The sequence below is a fragment of the Colletes gigas genome, unplaced genomic scaffold (assembly GCF_013123115.1).
Source record: "Colletes gigas isolate AHSC1104 unplaced genomic scaffold, ASM1312311v1 Colletes_gigas_Sc00007, whole genome shotgun sequence".
NCBI lineage: Eukaryota > Metazoa > Arthropoda > Insecta > Hymenoptera > Colletidae > Colletes > Colletes gigas.
In genome coordinates, this window is record NW_025106636.1 from 4,451,522 (window position 1) to 4,468,976 (window position 17,455).

The following is a 17,455-nucleotide window of genomic DNA, read 5'->3' on the forward strand; positions in this document are numbered from 1 at the left end:
GTGATTGTTAGAATCGGACATTCTTGGTAAGATTAAAACGAGACACCCTGTACATACGACGCGGGTAATTAATCGATGGGTTCACCGCGGCTCGATCAAAGGGACACGAATAGTCTTCAACGTACTGGAGAAAGAGTTCGATAATGGCTCCGATGGAGTATTAGATCGCGGTGTAATTATGGTAATGCGTGTTGAATTGATAATGACCGCACCGAACTTCTCCTTTTACTGATGGAAATGCCGTCGAATGATCAACCGAGAACGAGAAATCGATTCCGTCGGTTAATTCGAGCCGCGAGAAGTTTACGTGGAAGGTGCTTCGAGTCGGAATACATTTCCGCAAATAGAAAAGTCTCTTTTGTCCGCCATCGAATACTCGGAATGTTCGATTCAACTTCTTGCATCCTGTGCAAAAAAAAAAAGAGAGAGGAAAACTTGGCTTCCACTTTGGCTCGGCGAACTTTTTCCAAAAAATGTTGGCTGACTTCGTCGCCGGAGAAAAGTGGTCCACGGGTATTGTATCGCCGCCCAGTGGCCTTTGTCAATTTAGCGGCGAGAGCGGGCGAAGAAAAATCGGGTAGACGCAAAGAAGAGGAGGGCGTTGATGGGCGCAGCTCGGAGAGCCCTCTTACCGGGTCCACATCGCTTGTTTTGACAGACGCCAAAGATATACGTATGTATTTTGTTTGCTCATCTTTTGAACGACCCACTTCCCTTTCATTCTCCGCCTACCTCTTCCGCCCTCCTTGTCCTGACTGTCATCCTGTTCGATCCTCTAATATCTCGTCGCAGCGGCTGCACTTATTTTCCTTCTGGCCGCTGCCCACATAAATCTCATTCGCGCTCAACACCCGCGCATCATCGCCCGCCAGATTCCCGGCCGTGAAAAATAAGCGACAGGGACCCGTCCCACCCCGCAGAAATATCGCCACCCTCTTTATCCCGTGATCGTTCGACGATGAAATCTTAAAGCGCCGATCCACACTTCCGATCGTCGTCACGCAGACGGTATTACGATGCCATACGGCCCGCCATGGCAGTTTGCCGCGGACGTGAAACGCGAATATCGAGAAAATTATTAGTGATATCGAAAGACACCAACGAGGAAAATTCAGTGTATTATGGGACGCGTTGTTTGGGCCACGCGAACGACGCGCCATCTTTGGTCGGGTGCATAACTGTCACGCGACTGTTGCACACTTCGGTCTGGTAGCCATTACTGCGCGTATTCGAATCCTTTTGCATCGACACTTATATCGCGATATATTTCCTCGTAACGATGAAATTTATTTGAACAGATGCTTCGTGATATTGCTAGTGGCAATATCTCATACCTGGACTTAGTAAACATACTGTTTTGTAGGTGATGGTATATAAGGAAATTTCTAGGTTATTCAGTTATTTCTTACCGACGATATGAAGGCAGTTTTCGTTAAAATATTAAGTAATTAAACGCTTTGAGATCTGTTCGGGTGGAAAACTCGAACGACAAAGAAACAAAACAACTATTCCCCCGAAGGGAACTTTCTCGGCGTTCGACAAAAGGCAAACCAGGGTGCGAATATAAAATTGAACGCGCAATGGACGGTCGCTCAAGGGTCCGAATTCCGGTGCGATTGATTTAAAAATGTCGTCCCGTGGGGCGTGCGATCCGTCACCGTGGACCGATTCACACGGTGACCCCCCACCCTCTTCAGGTGCGGTATCGCGTCGCACTCGACACGATTCGCGCCGAATAACAAAAGCTTTTCGGAGCCTTTAGAGCGTGGAATCTCGCGCGGTTCTCGACAGGCGGTCCGTATTGTCCGAAAAATGTAGAGCGCGGACGGAGGAAGCCGAAAGCGAAGCAATATAAATGTTAATGGCACCGGACGCGGGGTCGAAAAAAATAATTTAAAAGGGAGAACGGAGGAACGAAGACGTAGCGCGTGTTTCGACGGCGAAACCGCGGGGAAAATGCATGGAAATGCCTGCCCTCGCGACTCTGTTATCCCGCGCTTTCTATCTTCCTCCCATCAACAGCTTCCACGCGAGGCGGTAATAAAAGAAATAGATACTGTACTCGGGGTAGAATACATTAGCCGCTCAAGGTCGCTTCTCTTAGCGCAAACCCCACTTTTTTTACTAGTTTGCCTTTCAAATGCACGCAGAATAATACTATCAAGTTACAAGACAGTGCATTTAAATATCTACGCTGCAAACTATAATGTTCACAACTGATAGCGCGTCAATATTAGCTCCTTCGATGGTGGGGATAGCTATTAGCTACCGTTCAATTAACCGAACGAAAATAACTCGCAGTTATCCGAATATCGACGTACTCGAGCAAAAAATAGCGCAAGTCGGCCTTTATATAAGCAGTGCTTTCGCGCGGGGCCACGTAACGAAACGCTGCAATAAATTTCGGTCACCGAGGCGACCGCGGGCAACGTTTTCGCCTGACTTGCGCGTCCCTGCCACAGAAAAAGAATCCTCGCCACCTCTTCTCTCTGGCCACCTCCCTCCCACCCCCTACTTCCCCGGCCCAACCCCACTCTACCCTCTTTGTCCGTCTCCGAGCTTCCTCCCTTCGACTGACACTTACGATCTTTTGAGAGTCGCGTCCACCCCCGCACACCTTTTTCATTTGCATGCACCACGTGATTCATGCGCGTCGAGGCGGACGCTCAGTCTCGCCCCCTGGGGTGGAGGACACGATCCAAAAGTCCAGGGGCGTTCCGCGGTGAAAACCGCGATGTTCTACATCATCCTACCACCGTCCCTGCCCCCCTTTTCCCGTTATTTACGTTCCCGTGGCTCGCCTCTCGCGCCGAGATTCCGGATATTCCTTGAAGAATGCTGCAACGCCGATGCTCGGGAGGGTCGTGTACACGGACTAGGAGCGCGAAAGTTACGATCAAAGCAGCCATGTGGATTTATTTCTGGCCGGAGAACGCTGTCGCGCGAGAAGTACGCGTGATGTGACCCGGCGATTCTTTGTCCCGTGTATTTTGCACTCGATCGCCCGTTTCAGCATTATTCTGCATGGAAGTCTAGTACCCGAGCACGGTAATGATTCGTAAAATGAACGCCTTCATCTTTCGTACAGCGGAGGCGAAATTCGACACCAGAACTTCGCGCTTCACTGGCTCCAGGGGGGATCCCCCCAGTTGGGTGGAATAGAATGTTCAGTTTACGAATCACCGGTGTTCATTTTGAGAATCATTACCGTTCGTGTCTTGAATTTCAGCTGCTAAACACTTGATATGCTCTAAAATAAGTTAGCTTTGATAATATGCCGCACTTTCTTGACGTCAATCGATACTTGGGACTGTCAAATCTTTCAAGCTCAGAGGCACTCCAGAACGATTCAAAGAGCGTCGTAAATTCAGAGATTAGCCGAGGCCGGCGCAACTTCTTATCGAGTGTACCGGGATACTCATAAAAGAGGAAGGAACGATCGACTTTTAATCGAAACGTTTAGACGACCGTAAAACTCCAAGCGCGCGTATACGTGCGTACGTGAATACCCCTTCGACCCCCCGTTCGAACGATAATACTAATGCACGAAATTTAACGCGACGAGGGGTAATTGAGCGGAAACATTTTCCGAGGGAATACTTCGGCAGTCGTTAACGTTCTGGCGGATTAGCCCCGGTCGATAATCTCGTAAAATGTGCCGTTCTAACCGTCGGGGCACCCTTCAACAGGTTTCACCCAATTGAAAATCCGAAATCTGACGATCCCGAAACGGGTTCCGCTCGCGGTTCCGTGCAACGCGGCCTGGAATCTCCATGGGCGCATAATCCTCCGACAATGGCCCCTCTAAACGGAGATTTGTCCGCTGACAGCGGCGCCCTTATGCTCACGGATCGACATCCTTTGACTAAATCGACCGTGCCCCCCCCTTCACGGTAGCCGTGAGACCTAAGTCTGATTTATATCGGCGATTTCGGGCGAACTGCGCCCCCCCGGAACTTCTTCGCCAGAGTGCTCTTTGCTACTAATGTTGGGCGTAATCTGCGGCGACGGTTCCTGGGTCAGGTCTGGGTTAGAATCGCGAAAAAGTTGCAAACATCTTTCTTTACCAGATACCGTACTTTTCTGGGGCAATCTTTTAACCGCGGCCACTTTGTCGGGTTGCGAACAATTGGAGGTATACGAAAGCTTAGGATGAACATAGACATTTAAAAAAAATTGTTTTCGAAAGTTCAAGACATACTTCGTACATGGTGAATAGGTCGTTTCGATCGAACACACACATTCCTTGGTAAAAAATTCGTGAAAATCCCTCGCATTTGAGTAAGTTTTTATATTGATTGTCATCGTTCCGATACGCCAATGTAGTCGTCTTTATAGCCTCCCCCGGGGATTAATTACCGTCGGAATTATTCAGGTCCATCGAACAAATGAATTTGGTATTGCCGGGGCATCATAAGCGACCGCGTGGCTGATGAAACGGCCAGATAAAAAGGGGGGGCCACCGGGCGGCCGGGGCGATCGGTCGGAATTTTAAAACGTGTCCGCGCATAAAAAGACACGTGTAAACCGGCGGGAATAAAATATTCGAGAAAATTCGGAAATAATCGCGGCCCCGATGCGCGGTCACGTGCCGCGCGTCCGCCCGCTGCTGTTTCTAATTAATTCCGAACGTCCGCCCGTAAAAACGCACCATGACCGCGAAAAACGGAACGGATGCGTCCGTGAAAGAGCAGCCGGGCTCAGGACGCGCGCAGCAGGAGTTCATTATACCGGAATCCGAAAAAGGAAGGACGAGGGACAGAAAAGAAAGAGGGGGAGATGGACGTACGTGAAGAAATGCACCGACTTCTTTCGGGGCCGATTCTTTGTTTGACCGGTCGCTTGTCACGCGTCGAGGAAACCCATTAATTTCCGCGTAAAAACAGACCCCTTAAATTAAATTGGGGAATCCGCGCGGACGATCCGTCTCGTCGGGAACAAGACGAACGAGAGACGCGCGAAAGAGATCGCCATTAAATATTACGAGTTAATGGAGAGCTGGATAATCGACTCTCCTTTTATACCACTCGAGTCCAAACGCGAGAAAAACGAATCGCTGCGAATGCAGTAATGATTCTTTAAATGAACGTGATTCGTAAATCGATCGTTTCTTCGTATAAATATTAACTAGTGTCGAATTTCACCTGCGTTGTATGAAAGATGATCTGATCTTGGAACGATGTTCATTTTACGAATCATTACTGTATGTTCAGAGAAGGTACCTCTACTGAGAAAAGTTAATAATTTCTGAGAACATATCCTCTAGTTTTGGCTACGCTTCTAATGATGTCATAGTGAACCTTCCTGACATATGGTCTTTTGGTATTCCACTGTTGCCTTAAGCTATAGAACGTGTTTTAGAGCAATCCTCGTTAACGCAAGTAGCCAAATGGTGCGATGGAGATGACTAGGTGATTGTGATCTAACAACGGTAGAATAAGAACCTAACCCCAGACTCTAGAACCCAGACTAAGAGTTAGATCCAACTCAGATACTAGTCTAAAACTTTGACATAACCCTAACTCTAGCTTCCGAGAATGAGCTGAAGCATCTAGCTTCGTTAGGGAGTCAAACGTCGCATTGTTAATGCCGCGTGGCCTACATTTGTCTACTCGAGTTGCCAATATTCGTCATACGATATAGTTGTCTATTCGTCAACCAAACAATTAAAAAATTATCGACGACTGCTAAAGTCCATAGCGATTTCCAACAATTGAGGCCCCTTGAATCGGGGAAAGGTTTCGAGTCGGACGATACATCTCGTCGCGAATGCAGAGGCCAGCAATTAAATATTACGAGACAATGGAGCGTGCTCGGTTGAACGCGTGGCAAAATGGTCGATCGATTCCTGGGGACAAAAAGAAAGAGCCCGGCGATCATTTGTCAGCGAGGGACTCGACGGCGGTACAATATCCCCAGAGAAATTCGAGGACTTTTAAATCCTGGTAACGTGAAAAAATGCAGCGAACCCTCGCCCCCTGTCCGATAATTCTTTGTTTGACCTGCGCACTCTCGCGTCGTGGAAAAACCATTAATTTCACCATCAGAATGGATCGGGCAGACCTCAGGTAGGAAATCGTGCCGGCCAGGCATATCGACACCCTTTCCCTGAATTCCGATGGAGGCTCCCGCAACCGTCTAATGGAAGTTTCGCCGGGGCTCGATGAAAGTGCACTCGTAGGTATGCTCCAAACAGACAACAATAAAAGAAAACTGACGGAAATGCTCGGCGAAGAGTACAGGGGATCGGCAAAACACTTGCTGCCGTCGAGCCACCGGAGAGGTTTCTTCCAGAAAAACGCGTCGACGACGAGATTTCGCCCGATCCTTCTCCACGGAAAAAGATGATGCGTAACTTCGTCCCGAATATCCCCGTGCAGTGACGTATCGGAGTCTGCGATTCGATGACATTTAACGGAATAGAGCTTACTGCTTGAATGGAAGAGCAAACAAAAGGGTTGACGTATCCCTTAAAGTAAACAAATGGCAATAATAATATGTACAATAGTTAGGTTCGATCACAATTGTCTGAGACACGAGGTGAAACTTTTCGACGATACTGTACGACCGCCTAGTAGTTTCGACGATACTAATTACAATACATCTCGATCAATCCGCGCTATATAATCGGCCGTAATTGTTGTTTGAGTGGTGATTAATTGTCCAGTGCCTGTGCGTGCGCTGAGAGGCGCGTTACGCACGACAGCTCGCCGTGTTATTATAAATAATAATGCTAATCATCCTTTAGACATTCCGTTTATCATAGACTTAATTATAGATCGGTGGATTAATTACAGCGTCGAGAGCCCGTGACAGGCGAAGACTCGGCCATTACGGCACGCCGGGGCCATCTCCTCGAACATTTAGAACAGTTTAAGCATCTTTTTAGCGCCCGGTAAAATTAACATAGGCGGTCCTCGTCCATCGAGCAGCTTTGTCGCGTTCGTTCAATTTGCACGAGCAATCCGCAGTACGGAAAACGGGGACGCGTTTATGAGAGCTGTTACGCTTCGACCGTTACCCATTCTTTGCATTAATAGACCTATTTGCGTTTGTTTAGATTGGGACGACAGGAAAACGACGCGCTTCCAGTATCCAGATAAACACGATTCCTGTTTAGCAAAATAGCGGCTAATTTGTTTGCCGTTGGAATTACTGTGCAACAAGGTCGATCGAATTGCAAAAGCAAACGATGCACAAATTAGTGATTCGTTTCTGAATATGATGTACCGAACGAGCAAAACTAAAATACCGAATACCGAATGCTAAATACTAAGTAGCATGTATCAAATACCAAGTATCACGTATCGAGTACGGAGTATTCCGGTGCTGAATACCGTGTAGTACGTATGGAGTAGAGGGTGCCCGACACAGAATACCGCGAATAACTCTGGATACAAGCTGCAGGGTAGCCGATGCGTTTGAGGAATGCTGGTGCAGCGAGAAATAACGGAAAATTCTTCCGCGAAGAATCGAAGGTAAAGCAACACGGACGTTCGACGCGATTAGACGTATCCTTCGCAAACTTCGTACAGCATACGTGGGAGGAATTCGAACACTGCAGGCCCGGGGATGCGTGCCAGGTCCAGAGACAGCGGGGGCTTCGCGGCTACGTACACCTAAACGAACCTACGTGAGACTCGCTCGAAGGCGGCGTAAAATATTTGCGGTTAGCCGAGCGTTTCCCCGGTTCTGCGGCAGCAAAATGCAGCAACTGCCGTCCGACGGGTTACCATATACCATGCCCACCCCGGGTATTATACATGGCCGTGGAAAATAACTACGAGATGAAAACCGCCGAGGTACTCCGAGACCACCGCCAACGATGTCGAGGCTAATTTCTCGATCAACAGCCGTTCGAACAACAAAACCAACTGCATAGTTTCATAATGATAGCATAAATGTTTCATACTTGGTACGCAACGTTTTCTAGTCGATTATCTACTATCCAGCACTCGGTATTCGATATCCGCTAATCGGTATTGGACATTAGGTATTAGGTATTTGATATTCTATATTGTATACTAAGGTATCTGGTAATCTGTACCTAGTGTACAATACCTCGTACCGAATATTCATGATTTAGTAGTCCCTATCTGTCACGTGGTATATAGTAAATGGTACTCCGGTATCTATTCGGTATTCCACGTGTGGTACTCGGTATTCGATACTCAAGTGGTACTGTTCAGTGTTTGATATTAGGCACACGGTACTCGACATGTGGTACTTGGTACTATTCGGTATTTGGAAAGAACCGACTGGGTTCCTATACCCCTAAAAGCGTCAATTAGGGGATGTTCCATAAAAGTTCAGTATCTACTACTTGGTAGCGTACATTTATCCAACTCCGACGCACCGTACGAAACGTGACGCCGAAAATGGCAACATAAAACGCGTGCGGAGGGCCATTTTGTCAGCTTGCGCGGCTCCACACCGAGCCTGGCTGACGCGCGGCAGTTTCACATCGCGCGAGCAACTATGCGGGCTACCACATTGCACTCGAGGAATCCGAATGGAGGGCTGCGTGTGTTCCTCGATTTCACGCGTCGGCAGTCACGGGACATCGCGACGAAAAAATTTAATTACAATTCGAGGGTCCAAAGAGCAAAGAACGGGAGGCTGCGGTGTCGCGGAACCGTGGCGCCTCTCCTTTCAGCAGTCTTTCATTCCGGGGATAATCGACCGGGCCGACGCATCTACCGTTGCCCCCTTTGAGCGCGGCAAATCGGATTAATTTGGATCATTAGCTTGCTTATCGCCTGATGAATTTTATTAAGCCCTCGCAAGAAGAATCTCGAAGGAGCGCGAGTCGGTTCTCAAAGAAAGGAAGGCAATTTCAGGGCATCGAGGCGAGTCGCCCGGGCGAGTTCGAGTTAATGTTTCGAGCAACTTTTCAAGGGGTTCGTTCCACGGGTGCTCCTTGGAAAAATCGAGTTACACAGGCTCGCGGGGCTATCGATCGTCTGGCTCTCCTGTCCTCCACGTGGCACACCGTGGATATTTACGGGCCGCTGAAAAACGCTTCGACCATATTTCTCGGTTAGGCGTAGGCCAAACGTTGGGCGACGCCTGAACGTTACTTGGGAAAACACGGGGCTTCCTCGAACACTCGCGCGCCCCGGCCACGATTGTTTTCCTTGCCGCGTGCTGTTTGCGCAGCTTAATCGAAAAATCATAAGCGCCCTCCGCGGATTACTATTGCAGACTATTACCCGAAAGGGTTCGTGCCACTGGAAAAACATATAATCGATCTTCTGTTTGTCCGTGGACTCGAGTGTATCGTAAGAAAAACCAATCGCTACAAATGCTTATTTGAACAACCCCGATTGACGCAAGAAGCTAAACGGCGCGATATGGGCTCGTTGGATGACCAGGTGTTTCTGATCCGGCAATAAATCATCGCCCAAACGGTTAATAAACAGGGTACGTTCTACGCGGTAGGATAAATTAATGGCCGGCGGCTCGAAATATTCCGAATGCGACTGTAATTTCGCGCCGTCGTTTCTCGAGGAACCGTCGTTGCCGGCGAAGTCGCTCCGAAGTTGTAACGCCGGTACGCAAAAACGAGAACGACCCGTATTAGTTGGCAGCTGGATCGTTCCGTAACGAAAGTTCGAACGCCACGTACCACTCGTCAAACTTCCCCGGGCGAGGGCAAACGTCGTTAAAAAGTGAGATCGGGGGTTTCCGCGATACGCGGCCGGAGTTATTGCAACAGCTTCTGAGAGCCGGATGGCTTCGTTAAAACTAGCCACTTGCGGGTCGCATCGCGCACCGGAGAAGCACGCGCGCGAACCATAGCAACCCCTGGAGATCCGCTGGAAACTCTGATGGCCCGTGTCACTACCAATCGATGTACCTACACTCGTGTATAACACGAGACTGTTTAGCTGTCCGCAGACCGCAGATTTAGATGGGGTTACGAAGAGGGAAATCTGGCCGCTCGAGTCCCTAATTATCTTGACATCGGGTTGCTACGGCCAAACAGGTAGGACAGTGATTCTCAACGGATCAGCAAACTTTGAACAGGATTACCCTGGAGGAAGAATCTCCCCAGTTTGTAAATCCCGCTTGCACTTAATATTATATTAATAGAAAATTCGAAATTCCTACACCGTATGCTACTGTACCGATCTAAACGTAATTCTAATCGCTCTTTAGTCTGTGTGTTTGTGATATCCTCGCAACCCCTATTTGCGTTTAGTTGCTCTTCGTGTGGCAGGCGGAAAGTGCAGGCTATTTAATTTCCAGAAATATCAAACATCACGATGTTAATCTCAAACTGAAACTAATAACGTAAACAGCGAAGGGGTGAACGATACTATTAGTCGAAAATCGTCGCTCGAAAGCGATGATTATTATCTAAGGGAACGCGATCAAAACAAAAGCGACGGGGTGCGAGGATAACGCCTCGATCTCCGCTAAAACGAACGAGTACAGGGACACGCGAGAAAAGAACCATTTCGAGCGGCAATTACGTATTCCATGTGTCGAGGTTTTTGCGTTTCTTTCGCGACAGTGCTTTCGTGCCAGCGCGTCGGCAATAATGTATTTCGAGGATTTAATTATTCGCGGTATCCCTTCGCCTGCCGACGGCATATTAATCGTATGCTAATCGATCGTCATTAATGGTCCCCGTTACAGCGGGTTTACCGCGATGCAACCTCGATCGCCGCGAAGGAAAACAAGAAAAGGAACCTCCCCCCCCGCACCCTGCTCGTTTGATAAATTATTTTACTCGTCCGCGATCTTTTATCGGGGATGCAACGCGTCGCGAGTGAAATTCTCGCGCATCGATATTCTCCTTCTAATTTATGGCCGTCGAATGACGGGAATAATTACTCGTTCCCGCTGTGGGAGTAAGGGAAATCGCCGAGAAAGAGAGAAAGAGAGAGAGTGGGACTGAAATGTTCAAGAGTAAGGTTTCGTGGAATGCCTGTGGTGGAACGACTGAATCGTGAGAGTCTTTAAGCACGGTACTTAAGCTACGATGCGATTTTCAAGGAGTTTGTTTAAATTAAAGACCAGAATATCAGGAAATTAACGATTAAACTGTAAATTAAAAAATGAACCAACATAGGAGGTTCTACGTTAAAAAATGCATCGAAAACGTGGAATAAATTTTTCTCGTAGGACGCTTCGTTTTCAAGGAAATCCGTCTTGAGAGCCCGTCAACCGCACGCGTGCTCCAAAACAGTTTCAAGCGCAATTTTCACTAAAACTAAGCTTCCTACGAACAAATTCTACTGCACGTTTTCGATGCAGTTTTACGAGTAGATTAAGATATGGTCGTAAATATCTTCGATAAGGAGCTCTTAAATCGGACCTGCACGCCGAGGAACGCGGCTGAACTTCCGCGTTCAATGATTTTACAACACCATGGGCTGAGGTATTTTCGAGTCGCAAATTATGGACATTCGCGCTACGTAATACTGTCCATCGCGATATCATCGATAAAACGCGGAACGACGGCGGCCTTCGAGGATGTGATATCCTTGACGTTTTATTCCCGCGACCGTTGTAACGCGTTTTATTGTCGACCGTTGCGTTTTTATTGCACCCCTTCAATCCCCGCCACTCGAGGAAATGCAAAACTATTAAACCGGCGTTCCTCCGGCCGTCCCACCGCGAAGAAATATGTGAGCGAGCGACCGAGTGCTTAACGACCGACGTTCAATTCTCTTTCTACGCATCGACATTCGACTGAAAGCAATTTCATTTAAATTACACTTCTTGTCGCGGTTCGATTCGTTCGAGAGAGCGGCCGCCGCGCGGGCCACGAGTTTATCGGGCCGCGAAGCTTGGATCCAATTGTGTTTCATCCGCCTTGCAAAAACGGTCGCTCGTCGTCGCGGGAAATGAGACGCGTAATAACGCGACAGTCGCGCGGCTCGCCTATCTCTTTCAACAGATATGCTTATGAAACACTATGCTTGTGTTAATGTCGGGCCAAATCGCCGGAAGTAGCGATTTTCTCAATGATTACAGTCCAAATCGGGAGTCGATCCCAATGAAGATCAACGATAAGACGACTTGGGGTATTATAGATTAAAGTATAGAGTAATTCCCGTTTTCAGGCGACAATTTTTACCCTCGAATCAAGGACTACAATCTCCCCCACTGTCGACGTTCATTCAGCAAACCGCCGACTCGCGTGACCTCGTTTGGTCCCCTTATTGCGAAGCAGTTGAATGCTTGGCGCTATGGGTCATCGGATACCTCAACTATGATGATTCTTAAAATGAACCCCAGACGTGATTCGTAAATTGAACATTTCTTATTTGCGTGTAAATATCAATTGATGTAACCTAGCAATCCTTACCTTGTGAGAGGTCAATAGCAGTTATAATACTTAAAAAACTAGGCTCAAATCTGTCGAAGAAAGAAAAGAACTGAAAATGGGCTTACAGTTTTTCGGCGAGGAGCAAAGTGGCCAGGTTCCCAGGTATCTGCGTGAGCCCGCGATGAGAGCAGTCGACTTCTTGACCGGTACACGTGCACAACCAAGGGCATCTAACACTGTTCATGTCCTCCATCGTCCCCCCTAAACTGCCAAGACCGAAGTTACTGAGGGCGGTACCGTGAGAGGCGCCACCGCCCAGCACGGACAGGACCAGCAAAAGTCCCCAGGCGCAGACCACGGAACCGCAGCTGACACCTAGCAAACGCAGCGACCAAGCCGGCGTCATGGCACGTGTCATCGCCAAGACCTTCCGATTAATGTCCTTCACAGCACGATTGGGCCCCTCGAGGATTTTGGCGATGCTCCCGGCACGACTCTTCGGCAGAATATTGTTCGGATCGTAGAGACTGTAGCAAGCCGCCTCGGCGCTGGCTATCCGACCGACGTTGATGCCCGGGTAGACGCAATTGGGCGCCGGCTCGAGGAACGAGGATATCTCGAGCCCCTCAGCGGGCGGGCAACCGAGGATCCTTACCGGCTCGAGGATCGGGTCCTGTTCCAAACGTATGACTGAGCACTCGAACTCATTCGCCGTCAAATCCCTCGAATTCTGATTCTGTCTTTCCGTGGCTTTACCTCGCGACCTGTCCCGCCTTCGACCATGAACCCGGCACGATCGATTGGAATTCCTTCGCGTGCCCTCCGCTTGATGCCTCGAAACGGCAGCCGACTGTACTCTCTGTCTATGCGCCGGGCAGTGTCCCCTTCGTTCGATCGTCTCGCCGCTATCGGGCAACGTCTTCCGCGGCCGTTTCGAACGGACCTCCGAGCCGTCTATCAACTGCAGATCCAACGCGACGCTGGCTACCTCCTGGTGACGCCACTGGTGTACCAACGCTGGCGTCTCGTTCAACGTTACGTTGCACGCGATCCTCCCTTTGCAGCCCTTCGATTCCCTGACGCTCGATTCGTCCACCGTGAGGACCTGTCCAGCATCCGCCTCCGCGAGACCTGGACCACACACGGTGCCGAGGTCCTCCCTCGACGATTCGATCCTCCCGCCGTTCCCCTCCGCCTCGGTCTTAGTAACGGATACTGAGGATGGTCGCTCGTAACCTAGACCATCCAGCTGGCCCTTTTGGGGGCCGTGCGCGTGGCCCCCCTCTCCTTCCAGAAACCCCTCCGACAAGCTGTTGTACACCACTAACGGCACCACCCGTTCCTGCGCATCCTGGCCGACCGCTCTCACTGACTTTATCTTGACGCTGGTCTCTGCCCTAGTATCTGCCGTACCCGACCGGGTACGTGATCCTCGCCGTGGAACGGGCGTCCACGAACGATACACCGAAACTCATTTACCAATACCCAAATATGCTGGATCTCGCCGCGTTTCCTCTACCAATCAAACTTCCTAGGTGGCGATCGGTTTTCCTTCGTCGGGTTGTGCAGTTACACGGGCATTATAGGCGACAAGTCCGTCGATTTGCCTGCCGGTTGATCCACAAACTTGACGCGGCACTGATGCATCACCTGGAAAGAGAAAAATGATCATATTAGCGGATACGATTTATCAAAGGGACATGTTTTCAATAATTCTATTCCGTGTTGACTAACGAGCAGCTCGTGGCGCACGGTTCTCGGCGGATATTTAGGCGCGCGATGCGTCACGGAAGTTGTTCGAAGCAAGGTACAGGCCTCGCCGCAATAAAGCCGCAATTCAGTGAGCTGGATGGGTGTCTTCCGCGCGCGCATGATATACGTTCCCCATCGGCGGAAGTTGAATGCGTTCTAGATAGAGCGCGCCACTGTCGCCCGCAAGGAAACGACGACGACCGCGGCAACAACGGTAGACAATTTTTTTTCCGCCCTGGTGCCCGTTCGCGACACAGAAAAATACATCTTCCGGGGTGTAAGCAGATGCGCCAAGACGAGCTCGCGTCTCGGACGAGAAGTAGCGGATAGAAGAAGAAGAAGAAGCCGAGGACCGAATGGCGCAGCCAGTTACAAAGAGAGGAACTCGGCCGCTGCAATATCGGAAGTACGAGAAAAATATGCTTTCGAAGCACAATCAAGGACTCGAACGCATTCCATGCACAGCCGTTCGAGTTGCGAGGCATATTGGAATTTTCCCCCCCGACATTTTCTTTCTTTGCGCGCACACGTACACGCGCGCACACCGGTCTCCCTCTATCCGCCACCCCGTTTTCCTTCTTTTCTACTTGTCTGCCCAGGGAACGTGCCTCGAACGAACGTACGTGATGTCTCATATACATGTTGCTACCTCGTAAGTGCCCCCGGATACGTTTCCACGATTTATCACTACCTGGGAACACCTGGAAATAGAATGTCTGCCGCGTCCACTGCGCGAAATAATACGTGCCACCGGCTGTACGAGCTAAATCTCCGGCCTCGAATTTCAATTTTTACCAAAGTAATCGAGGAAGGGTGCTATTATTCTGACGTGTCGTCTAGACTCTAGCTTAAATACAGAGTGCTTCGAGAATAAGGAACGCGAGAACTTGCGAGAGAGGCGAACGGTCGGGTGCCCCTCTGGCGGTGAATGCGGGAACTCACGGGGTTCTTCGCTTCGGAATGTTCCAACCTCAATTTCATTGTTTCTTTCCGTTCTTTCTCTCCGTATCGGAAACAGGTATTGTAGGAGGTACAATTTTTCCATTATCAAGAGAGGAGGCGTCCTTAAAGGACATCGTGGACGAGAGGAGATCCGTTAATAGGAAGCGCGACAAAGCGCGGCGGAATATGAAAGAAGCCCGTGTCGTCGCGGCGGCGACTAGCGTCGGGCATTGAAATTCGTCGAAAATCTAATATTCCCTTCGAGAGGCGGGACAGGGATCGATAATTCGATTAGCAGTAGTCGACACCGAGGACAGTTAGGCGGGACGCTTCCTCTGTAGACACTCTCGCCACGCTCGAGTACGGTTAAAGTAGCTGGCCCTCGATAGGACAGTGTGGGGAGGGTGGATGGAGAGGGGGTGGTGTATACCACGCACGTATAATATTCTCGAGCACTCTCCTACAGATAATGTCGAGGCCTGGCTGCCTCTGATGTCGAAGTTAAGACGCAGGGAGGTGAACCCTGTTCGAATACGACGCGAGAGCCAGATCGACGAGGACTCCTTGTTCTCCTCCCTCTCTCTCTCACTCTGTTACACGGGTGCTCAGCATTAATTAATAACGTTAGCGCGTATTAATTGACGCAAAGTAGCGTCGGTCGATGTTCGAAACTTTTTCCTTTGCCTCGTCGCTTCAACCCTTTCCCAATACGTCACGCATAAAGCGTGAACAAGATGACAGAGGCGAAAAGGACGGATGGGGGGAGGAAGAAGGGCGGAAAATCGATCGTTTCTCTCTCTTCGGCCCTTCGCTGGCCAAGTGTAACGCGCCTGTGCGTGCACTTGATGTAATTAGGAAAATTATACGTTAGAATAAATTGCGTTCGCCGTACCCCCTTGGAGGAAACGTATATTCGCAAACCCGAAAGAGGTGGGCAGGGGTGGTTCGACGAGAGATATTGGATAGAGGCTAAGTCTCGTCTTTCGTCGACTCGCGTGTCAGCGGAATAATTGGTAGGGCAAATATTTGACTTCTCCGGTCCATTGATTGACACTTCAACGCCCCCTCCCCCTTCGCCCCTCGGGATCCCCGTCGTCGACTATAATCACGTGATTCCGTGCACGATTCGACGAGTTTGTTTCCCTTTCTTTTTAACAGACTGGCCCGGTCGGTGTTTGGAAAGTGTATTAATGCTTTTAAAATTCCTAGTGCAAACAATAGTTCGTCCGATGCATCTACCCCGCGTTCCTCGTGAAAAAGGGCAGAAGGGACAATATTGACAGAGATCCCGGGACGCCGCGACCCCCTGCAACGCTGCGATTCGGATCCACTGTCCGCCTTTAAGGCGTTGCAAAACGAGAAGCGAGACATATGCTGCAGCTTTTAATGAAATTGACTGGGCAAACTCGCGACGCGTTCTGTTGCATCGCGTCCGCCGCTGTGGCGCTGGTGTTCCTTAAATGCAGTAACGAACTAGCAACCATTTTGCCGAGCGATCGTTGGTCCGTGCAAGTTGATATCGGGCCTGGATATCGGCGAAACACGTCCGCCATAAGAGACCTGCCCATGTATCGACTAAATTATATTTCCCGTGGATGCTACAAAGTGTATTCGACGTGCAGGAGGAGTGTGTGACGCGCGGAGAAGAAGCGGGGAATCCCTTTGAGCCGACGATGGCAGGGAGCGGGAAAATCAGACGGCTCCGGGATAGCCAATACAGTCCCGACCCCGGAATATTGCATTCTTATTGTAATATATTTGTAAACCACTTCGACAGACAATTTCATCCGAGGCGTGTGTGTAGGCAGATGGATGCACGAAGATTCCTTCGAGGGTATATCATTATATCGCGTCGGAGGGGCGGTCGATTATTTGTTCAAAGCTCTGCGAAACAAAGGGCAAAGGACGCGGGTTCGTAGAAACGAAAGTTCCACTATTCTGCATTTTGTCTCGCTTCTGCTTTATTCCCTTTGTGCCCATAGTTTGTAACTACGAAACGTTTCGTTCCTTGGTTCTCGCTCTTCAAAACAGTGGTTCTCAAACTTTCCAGCGACCGCCCTTTGTTCCGCAGACACCAACGACGGAAGTACGAAAACGCTCCAATTCCTCGTTTCGGTTTGTTAAATTTATAAAGCAGTGGTTCTCAAGCAGTTCTCATCAAGAAGCTCTCGACATCGTTGAACCAAACGTACAGACTCCAAACCATGTTGAGAATTGAAATAAATTTATTCGAAAAAATTGTGTTCTTTTAATTTTGCGTTCAAATGAAATAAAGTAAAAATCCAGTGGTAGATTATCGGTCTTATTGGACGGTAAGTACGCACGATGGGAATAAAATAACATGGTGGTGGTTCGCGGGACGCGCATTTTTACGTATTCGAAACGCCACGCGCGAAGATTCAGCATTTAATTTAAAGGGGATAATGGAAAAGGGGTAGCGCCACCGCGAACATCCCCCTATCCGAAATACAAGCCAGT

The 17,455-nt window shown here is 49.4% G+C and overlaps 1 protein-coding gene across 1 annotated transcript in view; it reads right to left on the reverse strand.

The window, feature by feature from the left end:
* LOC122396106 (protein slit) overlaps window positions 1-13,373 on the reverse strand; it is a 385,949-nt gene extending 372,576 nt beyond the window's left edge. The window contains exon 1 of the mRNA XM_043394233.1: window positions 12,409-13,373. Within this exon, the coding sequence (XP_043250168.1) occupies window positions 12,409-12,701 (293 nt within the window). The 5' untranslated portion in view covers window positions 12,702-13,373. The remainder of the gene's footprint in view (window positions 1-12,408) is intronic.
* Between the last annotated feature and the right edge of the window lie 4,082 nt (window positions 13,374-17,455).